The 15406-nt window shown below is 38.9% G+C and overlaps 3 protein-coding genes and 1 long non-coding RNA gene across 4 annotated transcripts in view; 2 read left to right on the top strand and 2 right to left on the bottom strand.

The window, feature by feature from the left end:
* Nucleotides 1–1002: 1002 nt before the first annotated feature.
* The window catches only part of LOC140945835 (uncharacterized), a 66821-nt gene continuing 52417 nt past the window's right edge, over nucleotides 1003–15406 (top strand). Inside the window, exon 1 of the long non-coding RNA XR_012166759.1 lies at nucleotides 1003–1130. This is a non-coding gene — a long non-coding RNA (uncharacterized lncRNA). The remainder of the gene's footprint in view (nucleotides 1131–15406) is intronic.
* LOC140946597 (uncharacterized) lies at nucleotides 3006–5459 on the top strand. The gene is made up of 2 exons (XM_073395717.1): nucleotides 3006–3333; nucleotides 5128–5459. Exons 1-2 carry the CDS (start codon nucleotides 3069–3071, stop codon nucleotides 5457–5459), a joined length of 597 nt encoding a protein of 198 aa, XP_073251818.1. The 5' UTR covers nucleotides 3006–3068.
* Nucleotides 9284–15406, bottom strand: part of LOC140945809 (solute carrier family 25 member 32-like) — a 127266-nt gene continuing 121143 nt past the window's right edge. The window contains exons 9-11 of the mRNA XM_073394861.1: nucleotides 11811–11869; nucleotides 11624–11674; nucleotides 9284–9863 (exon numbers count right to left, since the gene is read on the bottom strand). Of these exons, the coding sequence (XP_073250962.1) occupies nucleotides 9791–9863; nucleotides 11624–11674; nucleotides 11811–11869 (183 nt within the window). The 3' untranslated portion in view covers nucleotides 9284–9790. The remainder of the gene's footprint in view (nucleotides 9864–11623; nucleotides 11675–11810; nucleotides 11870–15406) is intronic.
* The window catches only part of LOC140945825 (uncharacterized), an 11927-nt gene continuing 9874 nt past the window's right edge, over nucleotides 13354–15406 (bottom strand). The window contains exons 5-6 of the mRNA XM_073394879.1: nucleotides 14007–14046; nucleotides 13354–13494 (exon numbers count right to left, since the gene is read on the bottom strand). Coding sequence (XP_073250980.1) covers nucleotides 13377–13494; nucleotides 14007–14046 — 158 coding nt within the window. The 3' untranslated portion in view covers nucleotides 13354–13376. The remainder of the gene's footprint in view (nucleotides 13495–14006; nucleotides 14047–15406) is intronic.

Below are 15406 nucleotides of genomic sequence, written 5' to 3'. Positions count from 1 at the left end.
AAGCAGGTTGCGCATGTCTTGAGCAAAAAAGAAAAATCCCTGATTTCGATCACACATATTGTGTCCAAGGTTTGAAAAAAACTACCTCAAAATACTCGATTACAGAAAATGGGAATAGGTTAACTGACTGAAGGTGAACAAAATATCAAATCAAACTGTTCACCATCGCTCAGCTACTAAATTTGATTCCATGCTGCAGGATATAAAAAAAAAAAAAATTACAAGCCTGTAAAACTAAAAATACTTTCTGCATTTCTAATATTGCGCAAAAAAAAAAAAAAAAAAACAACTAATATTTTTAATCATGATGTCAATACAGACTGACTAATAATTTCCCTTTTAAATACCGTCATAGAAAAAAAATTACAGCTTGGAAAACAGAATGTGAAGACAAACGAGTAGCTGGGTAACCTGTGCAAAGCCGTCAAGACGAAACACTGACCCAGGTGTTTCCCACACATTTAGTCGTCGTTTTTAAGCCAAAACTACCCAAAATACATTAGCAATGTTGTATCAAAAATTCTTAAGGAAAAAAAAAACAATTATCAAATGTTTTATCAGAATTTGTGATCTTCCCGAAATTGGGTTTCCTGTGGTGAACGTTGAAAATCTTTATTGCCAATTTTTCTCATGTTGCACCGAACCGATTTTGGCGGACTTTTAGTATGTTGTTACAAAGCCATCCAACAATTAAATGGCGTTGAAAAAATTATTTTTGATGCTAAACCACAATTTGACCGGACTATTTGCGCTCGTATCATGTTAGAAACCAAAGTTAAATATATCAGATATATGCGCTTCTTTTCTTATTGATGCAAAGCAACTTGGCAGCGAGTTTCAAAAAAAAAAGTGTTTCTTGTCACATTAGCAGTGCTTGTATATTCTTTCAATAATCAGACGACCAATTTGTGGAAATCCTCTAATACGACAGATAATACAGTTTTGTAGTGTTTATGTTTATCTTTTCTCGTACCAGCACCTTTAAATTTACAGAGTCTATTCTTCAGACATAGATGAGTGCAACGCTGCAAATAATAGCTGTCATGAAAACGCTAGGTGTAATAACACTCAAGGATCATTCTCTTGCTCCTGTAAGCCAGGGTACGAAGGTCATGGATACAATTGTACAGGTAAAATTATTTGGTTTTTTTCAAATCCATTTAAAACAATTAGCCTTAGTTTGAGAGGTGACTGATGACATGTTCTGAAATCAGTGCGAGAAAGGGAATGTGTTTTAACCGTAACTGACTATTTAACAATTATTCCTCGAGCCGAATGGGCTCTGAGTCAATAGCCTATGAGACCGAAGGCCGAATGGGTCATTGAATCGGAGGCCATGAGGGCGAGAGGAATGATTGTTTTAGTAAAATCCAACTGGTTGGTCAAACATATCGAGACAAAATAACTTTAGCTAGCAAAACGCGATTCAGCCGCCATTGTATTGGTTTTCAAAGCCAGCACTTTTCTCTACTAGTGGGCTACAACATATAGCCTAGTAGCAGCTCAACCAATCAGAACGCAGCATTGATAATAGACCGCTAGCTTGATTTTACTGAATAATTATATTACACTGGTGGCTATATTGACTACCTGTTTGTTTAGGCAGAATAGATTTAATATTTACTTAAATTATCACTCAGACGCAGACGAATGCCTGAACAACGCTCACAATTGTAGTGAAAATGCCACCTGTACCAACACCGAAGGGTCGTTCAACTGTAGTTGCAAACCAGGGTACACTGGAAATGGCCACAACTGTTCAGGTTGGTTCTTGGAATTCCTGTCTCGCTTTCCGTTAGTTTTGAGACTTCAGGTTCAGTACAATAGGGTTTATGTTCAGCAATGAACTTTTATAAATTGAAGTAAATTAAAGGAAATTATTACTCGCTCTTTTTATAATAATTTCATTTATTTATTCAAATATTATTTACTTACATCTCAGTCGTCATTCAGAGCTCATCTCTATATATTTGCACAACGCGGAAAACCTAGAGGGAGTAACTTTTAACCCCCCCCCCCCCCCCCCCCCCCAATCTTTAGTACGATGGGAGTATAAGATGAGATGGCTGACCGAGATAAAAAGTATCCATTTATGATCCGGCCGACAGCTTTTTCTTTTCTTAAAAGGTGGCTTAGTGGGTGGAAAAATTCTGAAGTCATTCTCAGTCACACGACAGACCAGTTACACTTCGACAAACAGCTCTTGCACAATTTTACTTTAGATAGGAATATTATGATTCATAATACGACCAATATGCCTGCCAGGTCAGGTTGTGGACTGATAAATGCCGAAGCTCCTCTTGGCGGGTATAAATGAAGACACTACATCAGAACATATCAATTAACTAATTAACACAGATCACGATATTACTAACACGGGGAACTGATTGTATTTTTAGAATTTGTACTAACAAAGCTGAACCACGAGATCATTCAAAATTCAGATGCACGTACATTGTAACTCTGTCCCAAAACAAAAACTAATAATTATACAAAAACTGGCAGTGCTCGAGGTGATGCATGGTTGAGACGCATATCAGCAAATAATCCTCTTAATTCCTTTGGAAAATGTCAGTAGTGTCTCAAAGACCCTACTACTGCGATGTCCAATAGTCTTTGGACTACCCTAAAAAGGTTTGTTATTAATCTACACTTTCGTCAATCCCTTTACTACATCCTTCCGTCCACCTGGTCCACGATTATCCCATAAAAATTTAGGCAGTTTTATCTCGCGTTCCAGTAAGAGAACACCAGTTCGATTTGCTAAGGGATATCCTTTGTTTAGCGTTCCTTAACTGAACCGTGCTATTATCACTTTCACGCTCGTGTTATTTTCCCCTTTCTCTTTGTTCATTATCACTCTAATATGCATACATGCAGGTATGTTTTTATTTTTAAAGAAAGATTAGTCATCCATCCATACAGCCATCCATTCATTCACTTTTCCACCTATCTACACTTCTATCTAATCTACCTGCAGGACATGAGAAAAATGAGACTGTTGCTGTGGTATGCAGAGAATAGATTTACTGGCCGTGATATTTTCTCATCCAAAATAACCTTTTTGTATGATCCATGTTTTTTCATTTTCAGAATTTTCAATAAACTCGACAGTATTACATGGAAATCAGTATTATCTCCGACATCTTCACCGTTTTCTTGCTAGCGCTCCTGAGGTTGGGGAGGATTCTTCCTGGTTTCTTTGCTACCGTGCTACCTCACATGGTTGGGGAGCCAAGACCTTCCATGATAGATGCGACGGTAAAAAAAATACTGTGACCATCATACAGAAAGACCAATATGTCTTTGGAGGATACACTGACATTCCTTGGGGTAAGATTTGATATTTAACAATTAATGAATGAGGCTGAGTATCTTCTGAAGAATTATGGAGATCGAGGAGGGTGTTATCCGGCGAATAAATCTGTCTCGTAATCTTATCTTATCTAAGTTGGCTGGAAAAGTTTATAGCTTTTTTCAGCGCTTTCATGGATTAACAATGTCCAAGTATTATGAGACTGCCAAAATCGGTGGTTTGACAAAAATATTCTCATAAAGTTTAATTAAAAGGCTAAAGGAATAACTTATTTAAAATCCCGCTTAAATAACTCATCCCAGTGGTTAATGGGACGGAGCGGATGGTTTCAGACCGCCTCCCTTGGGTTTTTAAAAATTTCACCATCTTGTAACAGAAGATATAGGGCTTATCAGCGATGGCGCTGCAGAGAGCTATGTTCGACACTATCTCAAATTATTAGGTTAAAGGCATCTGACGACGCTTGCTTGTTGAACCAATCTTGGAGCCTGACAAAAAGCATGGAAAGATCTTTAGATACATGCAACTCGCGAATACTACTTATAGTGCTTAATATCTTAATATCTTACAAAAACAACATACTACGAACAATGAACTTTATAGCGATTCATGAAAAATAAATGAAAGGACCAGAGAGGCTTGTCATCCAGAGAAAGTAGCATCCAAAGTTGTGCTGTAGCGGTCAGCAGGAAAAACCGTTAACCATGGAAGAAGAACTGAAGACACTGTACCTTTTATTGACAACCTGATGAAGGACGCTGATCTGGAATCAGTTTCAGAAATCAAACTACAATAACAGAGGAGCAAGATAATATTTTTTGGAAATTCATATTGCGCGAGAAATGTACGTGAATGTACGTGGACTGTTGCCTAGTCCCTGTACGGCGTTTTCCCAGTCCCTCTCGGTCAATTCACTTCGCTTGGACCACACGGCCTGAAATGCTTTGGCTGCGTGGAATAACGAGGCCTAGGGACTAGGCAACGTGGACCGCACGGCGCGGCAGAAACACGACTCAGATTCATATGCAACTCGCGATGCCACAATCGTTGGCGTCCCTGCGACTGCCAAGCAGATATATGATATATCTGGTTGGCAGTCGGAGTGACGTCATCGATTGTGGCGTCCAGTTGCATCAAGGTTTCTAGGCAACGCGACTTCCACTGGCTACAAAGGCCAAAATGTTCGTTCATCCTTTTGAAAAATGTTTACTTTTGGTGAATCACGACCGATTCTCGTCATTCAAGTAATGTATAACGCCGTAAAGAGATTTCGCGACGGTCTCGTGTCAAGGCTCTTATCGGCTTTGTCGGTCATACATGCACATTTTTTCAAATGTGATGAATTGAGTTGAAGTACGGCTTTTACCTTCAATACCCTGCTTATTTTCCTCGAATATCTCTTTGAATTCTTGATAAATACAGCTCCACCAGCTTCTGACAGCGTCTATCAACAGAATTTTACTGCAAAAAAGCTTTAAATATTATTATTTTCCCTCCCCATCCCCTGTTTTGTGGTTATTTTGTTTTGTCTTTTTTTTAAACCATATTGTTTTTACCTCTTGGCTGGTTTCAATTTGTTTGTACTGCTGCCCATTTACACCTTCGCGAGGTGTTGCGGGAAACGTATTGCTAGTAGCAACAATAATCAGATTAAGAAATAAAATGACGTCATCGTACAAATAGGCTATTTTATTGTCTTCTGAAAGGAAAATAAATATGTTAATTAAAATATAAAAAAAAAACATGAAGTATATTTAATTATTTGAAATTCTTATTTCATGATTTTTTGGGGTTTTGCTTTGTTTTGTTAGAATCCATCGATGGCCATGGAGGCTATGGCAAAACCCCCAACGCGTTTATCTTTTCTCTCAACAATTTTGAAGGGCTGGCACCGTTTGTGAGCAAGGTAAAAAAAGATAAGACAGAGAAAGCCATCAACAAGGCTTCAGGTACTGGTCCAGTGTTTGGTCAGGACCTTTTCATTTATCTCGACGCCGACACTGTCTGGCGGTCATACGCTTTCTTGAACGGGTACTACTCTGTTCCACCTTTAGTGACGGACGAGTTGGCAGTCCTGGACGGGCATAAAGGGACATTCTCACCTGATGAGGTGGAGGTATTTTATCTTGACCCATCCCGCTAAATGCAAGATAACATGAACTGAGTTCAACTAAAAGCGTTTAATATAACCCAAACTTCCAATCAATTCCTTTTTAGTTTCTCTTTCTTTGTTTTCTTTTTTTTTTTTTCATAAATAGAACATAATTATTTCTTGAATTAGGAAATGTAAGGTTGTCAAAAGAAATCTTCACAGAAACAAGCTCAACGTCAGCCTTCAATTTCTGGAAATTTAATTGTCTAAATCTGCAGTAAAAATTGGTTCATTAAACGCTTGCCTATAGCTTATTTCTTGGACATGGATGTGCGAATAGGCTGTTTAGGATACAGGCTTCAGATTTAGTAATGCACGTTTCCAGACACTTTTCTTGCTCAGACAACTGTCGCCGATCAACTTCATCAAGGCTAAAAGGGAGCATGAACTGCTCATTACAACAATGTAATCGCTAATCGAGTAACTAACAAACGTTCACAAATGTGAAAACAAAAACAAATAAACGGTCTGTTCTATAAATCATAAGTAAAAAACAACTATACAATGGAAACCCTGTGTGCCAGAGAGTGCATGCTTTCTTAACATCGCCATGGCCAATGTTGTTGCAAATCTCCCTGCGACGCATCCTTCTAGCTGTTTTACCTTTGTAAAAGCAGTTTCCGTTTGAAGAAAGAAATTTTTCTAGTGAGAACTCTACACTTGTTTACTTTTATCTAAAGTCAATTGTTCAATTATTTACGACACAGTTTTGTTTGATCTACGTCACAGCTCCTTTGTTTCCAGAAGGCTTCCGAAAGAACACAAATTCATGATGTGCCATAATAGGACCTCCCTCGAATAGCGGTTAATTTGAACGTTCACATTCAAAAAATCACATTGTGCTCATACGGCAAAACATCTGATTTTTTCGGGGAGGCTATAATAGTAATGTGTACTTTTAATTAAAAAATAAATATGTTCTCGAAGTAATAAGTAATTTTAATTTAAAAATAAAAATGTTTAGTTTATGGGCACTTTAAGAAGTGATGCACTACATTAAAAAGATAAGCCTACAAAGTGCAATAGTCAAGCCTCTTCAACAAGGGGCTTGGGATGGTTTATGGGTCTTTGTCGTGCGTTCCTGCCCCACGTTTTGAGGGTAGTTTTTTTTTTATTGCCTTCTTGTCAATTCTCATTCTACATCTGTATTTGCAGACGTAACGCAAAGGGTTGAAATCTCAAAATAGAATTTTCCCTGCTAGCGTTTGTCATTGACTTAGGTGTAGTTAGTAGATTTTTGATATATAGTTTAGCACATATTTAAATACAATTATTAATTCCCGTACGTAAGCAACGTTAATTACGATATATTCAGTCCATTCATATTATCACAACATTTTGTACTTTTATGATAATTATCCAATATAACTTGCCACAGTATTAATTCCATGACATCAGATATTCATCTCTGTCATTTTGCATTTTCACCACTTAATGTGTTTCGATGCAGTTTCATTCACACTGAAATGCACTGAGAAAACAGGTTAGTTTTCAGGATTGCAAGAAAGAAAATACACCGAAGTTTTTAAGCAGCGAATTCTACTTAAGATTAATTTGAGTTATTAAGAACTTTTTAATTAAATAACATATTAGGGATATTAAAAAAATAAAGAGAAAAATGGATTAAGAAAATTACGAGAGAGATTCTTTGGGTCACTTGGGTTGCGAGCATTGTATATAGTATTGATTAGTCAAAGTTGAAACATCACGGCCAGAAACATCATCTCTTTATCATATCATGACCCAGGAGTCATTTCATAAGTTAAAGGTTGAGTACATGGATGATCGCCCGGGTGAACGAAGTCCTGAATAGGACTGTTGTTGTTGTTGTTGTTGACAGTGACAGAGGTTTCGACAACCTGTGCGGTGTCATCTTCAGAGTCAAAGTGAGTTGTATCACGTCAGTTGTAGGTATTAAACTTGGGATATTGACCTGATTGGTCAATTAAGTCTTGATCTTATTGGTCGTATGTCAGTTAAGCCGTGATGTTATTGGCTATGAAGACTCGTAATGTCATCGGTGCATTTCGATCCGTCTATTGTCACAGTTAAACAGTCGTTTGACTGCTCAGTCTGTCGAAAGATTTAGGAGGACGAAGTGTCGTAGTGAAAAACAAATGAAAGCGATGGCTGTATTCGTTTAGAGTAGGAACCTTCTGGTTTGTAAGTGAAAAAGGGACTTGGCAGTGTCTTTCTGAAGATAACTGCCGACATCGATCTCGCCGCGTTTCAAAGCAGGTATAACTATATTTTTAAATTTTTGTAGACTTTGCATTGATTTTCCTGAGACGAATAGGCCCTTTTTAGGACTGTTGCTTGTTATCACAAGCAAGCCATCCAAGCGTTCATTCACATCACAAAGCTTTGAGTGCGATCGCGGAAAGGCTTCCCAGGGAAAGCAGCGTTAAATAGGCGTTTGCGCCTTTTCTCAGCAACTTTTCCTTTTTGTTTAATAGTTTTATTCCGTAAAGCCTCCTATTTTGACTTTGGTATATATGAATTTTCGACCATTTGCGGGCATGCACGTGCGTATTACCTAATAGGAGGCTATAACCCCAAACCATATAAGCCTAAAACCGTGCCTTTCCTAAGACCCTTACATTTACGTTCTTTGTAGTCAAGGTAAGGAACGCAGAGTGACGGATCAAAGTGCAAGACGATTTGTTTCCCTTTTTTTTTTTGCTGGAGTCGCGCGGTTGGCTTGGGAAAACTTCTAACAAAAACGATAACCCTATTTTTATATCTAATTATATATAAATATTCAACTGATAACTTTATTTTATTCTTCTTGAGATAAAATTCCATAGCAATGTCACCGTCTTTTATTGGCGAACACCACATACTTTTAAAGCAATGACCGTGCTGCAACTTTGAACTGCAATTCATATATCTTTCAGTTCGTCTTACAGACCCTATGCATAATACAGTGGAACCTCAATTTAACGAACCACTACAAAACGAAGTCCTCGAGATAACTAACGGTTATCTTTACCCCAATAATAAAAGAATACTAATGCAAAATAACAAAACCTCGTTATAACGAACAAATGTTGTCAGTCCCTTGGCCCTTCGTTAAATCGAGGTTCCACTTTAATGCGTTTTCGTTTGACAAGGCAGATATTTTTACGCGTTTTGGCCTTGCGTTCACACTGAAGAGGTCAAACGTTGCTCTTCTTGAGCAACTCAACTGGAAACGGTTGGATACTCAGCGACAAATACAAGTGGCCACCATGGTCTATAAATCTATACATGGTCTTGCGCCCGACTATCTTGGTTCTCTTTTCACTAAATATAATCCACCTTATAATTTAAGGAACTCTGAAAACAAACTAGCTGTTCCATTGCCCCGCACCAATTTCTTGAAAAATAGCTTTAGCTATAATGGTGCGGTTCTCTGGAACAGCTTGTCCCCTGAATTGCGGCAAGCAAAATCACTTAAATCTTTTCGAAATGGTTGTCGCGATTTCTTTGACTGAATCGAAATAACGCACACGGCATCTATGTAAAGCAGAATTTCTTTATTTTCTCTATCTTTACTATTTAAATTTTTAGATCATGTTTATATAGATTAAAGTAGATTGTAATTTTTTATTACTATTATTTTATCTGATAGATTTACCGTGTTTAAATAAAAAATAAATAAAAAATAAAAAAGGAAAACGCTATCGAAAGGGGAAGATCTGATTGGTCAGTTTTTGACAGCTCAACACCAGAGGAGCCATAGGGGGTTCTTGGGGCGGAATTCAAATTTATGAGACGTCATTGCAAGCTCTCCCTCCTCTCTTCCCTCTCCCACCCCCGCATCCCCTGGAGAGCTTGCTCGCAAACAAAATGCAGGTCCAAGAATGCCCTAAAAGGCAATTATAGACACAGAACTCTTGACGGGTTTTTGCCAGCGAAAGTTAAGGAAAGCTAAGGTTTTATCATAACGAATTGGTGTGGAAGAGTCCTCGGTTTGCTATATTACTATAAAACTTACAACAAATAATCTGTTTTGCAAGGGCGCGTGCCCGCATATTCGCCACGGCATGCAGGCGTTACGGGAGAAGAACTAGACATTCGCGTTTGGCAGAACCTCGCGCAGCTCGTTGGGGGATGGGAGGGCGGCACAGAACTGGAGTAGCCTCGGCTTGGTCGTTATATTCTCTAATATACATGTATCAAGCTGTGCTACGTCTGTTATTGAAGAAACGCCACACGTTTGAAATTCTTTCAATTTAAACACAGGAGACCCAGTTCCACCTTAAAAAATATTGATGAGAGTGTAAATGGTTAAGAGACGTGCCAAGCAGCAGAATATATAAGTCATTGGTCTATTCAAGTTAGCTGGACGGCATAAGAAAATGGATGACGTTTTCGTATACCACGAATGTCAGAGCACACGCTGGAGTCACTCTGTAAAGACAAAAACAAACAAACGTAATCACAAACAACGTTTGTCTCGTGCCTTTTACTATGTTTGTTTGTTTTTTTCATGTGTCTTTCCTATACGTTTTGTCTAGTTGTTCGTTTTAACTGTATTAGTGAGTTGTTTTCAAAGCTCCGAACTTCCCTGCATACAGTACAAACATTGTAATCGTCATATTTAACAAGTGACCACCTTTATTAAGCGACCTCAGCCACCCCTTTGCAGCCCATGTTTTGCCCTTCTTGTTATTTTTGCCTTTATTCTTTAGCGGCCACACAAAAACGCAAGAAAATAATGAAGGAATGAGACATTTCGGTTTGAGCGTCAGGGCTCGCAAACACTGTCTGGTTGGCCGGCAGGATAACGGACAGTGCTTTATCATAACGGTGGGTTTATTTCCCCGTTTCGGTTACAAGTCAGCAACTTTGTTGAACGAATAAAAAGTGAAAGATCAATACAGATCAGGGTCGCCCTGGTATAGTTCGCCTGAAAGGACGTTGATTGCTTTATAGTTTGATAGAATGAAGAAGTGCATGAAGTGCTCTTCTATGAAGATTATCAATTAGTTGCTTTTCGACGGCCACACCCAGTGGGTAATTTTTGTGATCTTTTATTAAGCGGCCACCTTCATAAGGCGGCAAGTCTCTTAAGTACCGGGCGAGGGTGACCATTATAACCAGATCAAACTACAGTTATCATTTTCTATTATCATTTCAACTTTCCATGTCTATTTTTGTGGGTTGTTTGGTTTGTCTGTTTCTCGTATGAGCCATATTTCAGCCAAATAAGGCAGTTGGTTTGCAGCATGTGGGAGGCCCAGGTTTAAATCCCGGCCGGTCACAGAACAGAGTTCATTATCAAATGAAAATGCCACTCTACCGTCTTTTTAAGACCTTGCCCCAGACCAGACGATCGGGAAGTGGCGTTAATCGGCAAAGGCAATCATAATATCGCGGATTTGATTATAGTCACATTGATATCTGAGCGTTATTAATTCTTAACTTATTATCATTATTTCTAGGCTTTTGGCCTTAATTCCTTCATCCTTCCTCTCATTAACAGTTCAGCAAAAGTGGACGAACAGTACTGAACCTTCGTTTTGAGCCGAATTTTTGTCCCATTTCGTCTCATTGCGCGAAATTTCGCCGACAATAGATGCACCGAAATTTTACCGATATTCCCTCTCGAAATTCGTGAACTTTGACGAATTTCGGAGAAGTTTGATATCATTACTTTCGTATAGTGTTGTAAAACAACCAACTGCCACTATAGTTGACAAAGAATAGGAAAGGTTTCCCAGGTGGTGTGGTCTATCGCCTCTTTTGTTTCACTAATCATGCATAGTACGGGGTGGGAGGATAACAGTAAGCTCATGAATGGACCAATAGCAACGGGCAGTGGCGTCCTCGTATGATGCCTTAAGAGTACTTTTTTTTTTAAGCGCAGTTGTGTGAAGAACTTCATCGATATTTCACGTGTGAAGACCGAACTGTTAAAGAGGTCCTTTTATCCATGACATTTACATTATAGTTCTGGCCCCGGTTGATTAAATGTTCTATAGCACAATCCACCGGATAAATCACCATCCAGTGTGGATACGTATTATGGATACCAACTGCGTTATCCGCTGGATAGTGATTTAGGCAGTGGATAGCGTTATCTACCTTTTGAATAACTAGGGCCTGCCGATTAGTCACTGTCATCCAAACAGGTTAAAACCTAGGAGCTCTCTTGTTGGGGATCTTACCTGAGAACATTAGGAACCAATCCTTTATAAAATCCTCTCACCCCTTCGTATCTAGAAAGTCGACAAAAAAGCTACCGTCAGAAGGCGACTGATTAAGGTATAAATCTTACACTGAGGGCTGGAAAATTTCACTTTCACAAACTCCTTTCAACAAAAAAGAATAGACGAAGCGAGTCCCTCATCTCACCTGAAAGTTTTACGGATAACGTCCACAGCTCCATTGTATTCGGCCATCGTGTATTGATTCTACAACATAAAACAAAACAAACCAAAAAAACATTGCGATAAAGGAAATGAGCTCTGATGAATAACTTAGCTTAAAACTGTATAAAAAGAAGACGGGGCTTTAAGAACTGAACATTTTTTACTTTGTATTTAAAATAATTACTAGGGTGAACTTTTTCTTGACACTTGCTCCACAACTAGCCGTTTTCAAGGTGAACCAAAACGCATTCTAAATCTAAAAAATTTTCGGACAATTTGGTTCCTCGCATTAGATCGTAAGCAACGGTGTAATACCTTTCGGGATTGTCGCGTGCACTTTTTCCGACAACCTTTCTCGAAACAGCTGTATAGTTTTAGATTTTAGGTAAGATCATTAATTTAAAAGTCATTCAATAGATTAGTGTGCCAGCACGTAGGAAAGTGCCTCCAATTAGCTGACTGTCAAGCTAAATACATGTACATATGAGAGGACGAGGCCGAGATCCCGGTTGCTCGAGCCGAGATCTCGGAAAGCTGGTCAGCCCACCTTCTCGTATAAACACAAAGTTCCCTAAAAAGGTGTGTCTTAAGCTAAAGATAGGTCGAGATAGAAGGAGAATTTCAAAAGGCTGGGCCGATGTTTCTAGTTTGACAGGGCTCAAAAACCATTGACTATGGTTTGCTCACACCTTGAAGAATCAATGACCTGTTACTATAAGTGAACAGCTCCATTAATTCTGGCAGAGAGAGAGACTGTTGGTAGCCTATCGAGACATGCTAGAGTCAATATTTAGGAATATTTTAAGTTGACTGGTCGGTAAAGAAGGGACCAATGTTTTAAAATTTAGCAGTGCTATTTAAGGAAAATCAATTAGAAATCATTGATTGTGGTTTGTTCGTACCTGCTCTGTAGTTGGAGAATGAATTTCTACGAAATCATGTTATTGGTGTTAAAAGGTTACATGTATCATATACATCAGCGAGTAAAGCTCCACAATTTTTCTCGTGATGATGCGCCTTTTACAGAAAACAAAGGTACTGGTCCAGCGTGGGAGGGGGTACTTTTGAAAATTACGGTGGGAGTGTGCAGCATGCTTCCTGAAAGCCTAACCCTACCTCAGACCAAATTACGTGATTTGCCCTGCCTTACGTCAGCTTTCAAGAGACGAGTGATAGAAAGAAACATAACATATCCAAGAGCCTTGTTTTAGAGAGGAAAACCTTACTCTGTTTCACTCCAAAAAGGGGTCAACAGCCACACCCTTTACAAACTAAGCCGTGTAATTTAACAGTATTCAGCTTACATTAGGTCGGTATCACTTTTCTTAGCAAACTGCTAGATCTTCACATTCTTAAAATAAGCAGCAACAAACAGAAATACTCTCTCAAGCAGAGAATGCAAAAATAGTATGCTTGGTAATTACACAAACACATCCTGTTGTGATAATGAAAATCTATAGTTTCTGTACTGACAATTGTACATCCTTGCTCGTGAACGAAACTTAAGTTATGATCAATGTGAACAACCACTTAGGACTGACTTGTTAACTTACCAATTTTGTATTGATTGGTGTACCAAAGTAATGGCTGTAGCCTTTCTTAAGTTCTTCATAAGCCATGAACTGGAGAGCACTATGTGACACACCAAACCGTCCGGGGACGTAACCCTATTGAACAAAATACAGTGTACATGTAGCTGACATTCATCGCGATAAAACATTTCAAGTGGGCTAATTTTGTAATTTGCACCATTTGCACTGAGTCGTGCTCTAGTTGCTTAAAAGGTTGATAACGCTATCCACCAGGCCCCAGTTTCTTTTCCTAAGGTTGATAACGCTATCCACCAGAAAAATCCTTACCTACTAGATGGCGTAATTAGTTTTCCTCACACTCATTTAGTGGGTAATGATTTATCTGGTGGATAGCGCTATCCGACAGAAAAAAGAAAATCGTCATCGCTCGTTTACGACCCCCACAAAACGTGAAATTAGGCAATTTTCACGTCGTAGTCGAGCGGTTGCGGCAAATACATGTTCAAGAAACTGTGCAGAGTTGTTGCTTTTTCCGCCATAAAACCACTAATTGTTTTTAAACATTCTTGTTGCCCTAATCACCGTGATGTCGTAATACTGAGGACGCCGTTTATGTCAAGCAACATCACATAGCATGGCAAACTTACTTTGTATAATCCTCGTGTCTCCAAAGTTTAAAAAGGGCATCTAAAAAGTAAGAATTAGGAAATGATTTTATAATAAAGACAAATACATGTATGATCTATAGCTCTCTAAATCAAGGTCACACAGATATTGTGTCAAACAAATAACTGTAATAGAAGGAGGCACTCGTAGTTTACCACTACAAAAAGTAAATGGAAAACGGCTTTTCGTGTCCCTTTATTGGAAAATTTCCCGGTCATGTTAAAAACCAAACCATGCAGACTGCACACTCACTGCACACTGCAGACCGTGCAGACTGAGGAATATATATCATTTTTATCGATTTATTTATTTTTATCATAAATTTTTTACCTAACTTTTCTCTCTTAGCATTAAATAGTGTCTTTTTACCTCAAACCTGTTTTCCCGCGATTTTTTTCTGTAACACCATTGTGAAAATCGCGGGCTCGTGTTAATCGGCACACGGAAGAGCAGTTTTGGCGCCTTCTCAGTTGCGGTGTCAATAGGAAGTTTAAGCAAATCGCTACGGCGACCTCTACTACGGAGGTCGTGGATGCGGTGTCCTGGGGAGAGTACGTCTCGTAGCTCGCCAAATTTCAAGCTCGGTTCTTGCTCACTTGCTTTCGCTATAATTTATCAACAACAGAATTCAATGGTGGTCAAGTAAGAAAACGGCCAATTTAAAAATTTCGTTTGCCAAGAAGAATATTGATAGTAAACATCATCAGAGGGCGATTCGTACACAAAACAGAAAACTACAGATGAAGATCGGAGTAAGCTGCTAGTGATGTCTCTTCTTGTGTACCGCATTTAACAACAAATCAACAAATTCAGCGTTTTAGATTCTATTCTATTCTTGTTTAAACAACCTTCAGTGACATTTAACTTTATTGCTAACAGTCGTGCTTACGGTTTTCGTCTAGCCTTTGTTTGTACTGGTGGATTTTCCGCGGCCATGGCGCGGCAGAACTCATGGCACACTCGCTTGAAGATCGAAATCTCAAACAGAGAAAACGCAAGGAAAACGTGTTCACTGGAAAACAAGAAGCCTCAAATACTTTCGTGATAAAGTGAAAAACAATCTATGATAGCTTTTAAAACCAGTGATCGCAAAACATAGGAGAAGAGTCGACTTTTATACTCACGTAGTAGCGACTACGCCAGAAGACAGCTCTTCACGTCGTAGGATTTGGCGCTAGGGTGAAACTGAAGGTCATTTCCAAGCATGCGCACTGCGTCATTTCGGGGGCTTTTTTACTTCCGGCCGCCGTAGTAGAGGTCGCCGTAGCGATTTGCTTAAACTCCCTAATGATATGTGTATCCCCGTCACAGTGATATTGCATTGCGGTCCACGAAGAAGTAAACTCGCCAGAAATAGTGATATGTGTGTACGGGGATATCA

This window comes from Porites lutea, chromosome 8 (genome assembly GCF_958299795.1).
Source record: "Porites lutea chromosome 8, jaPorLute2.1, whole genome shotgun sequence".
In the NCBI taxonomy this organism is placed as follows: domain Eukaryota; kingdom Metazoa; phylum Cnidaria; class Anthozoa; order Scleractinia; family Poritidae; genus Porites; species Porites lutea.
The sequence above is the reverse complement of the archived record's forward strand: the minus strand, read 5'-3'. Positions and strand labels throughout refer to the sequence as shown.

Excerpts from the sequence above, each read along its gene's own strand:
- LOC140946597 (XM_073395717.1), top strand. The coding sequence starts at position 3,069 with ATGATCCATGTTTTTTCATTTTCAGAATTTTCAATAAACTCGACAGTA. Across the intron at positions 3,334-5,127 it reads ATACACTGACATTCCTTGGG|AATCCATCGATGGCCATGGA; the intron begins GTAAGATTTGAT and ends TTGTTTTGTTAG.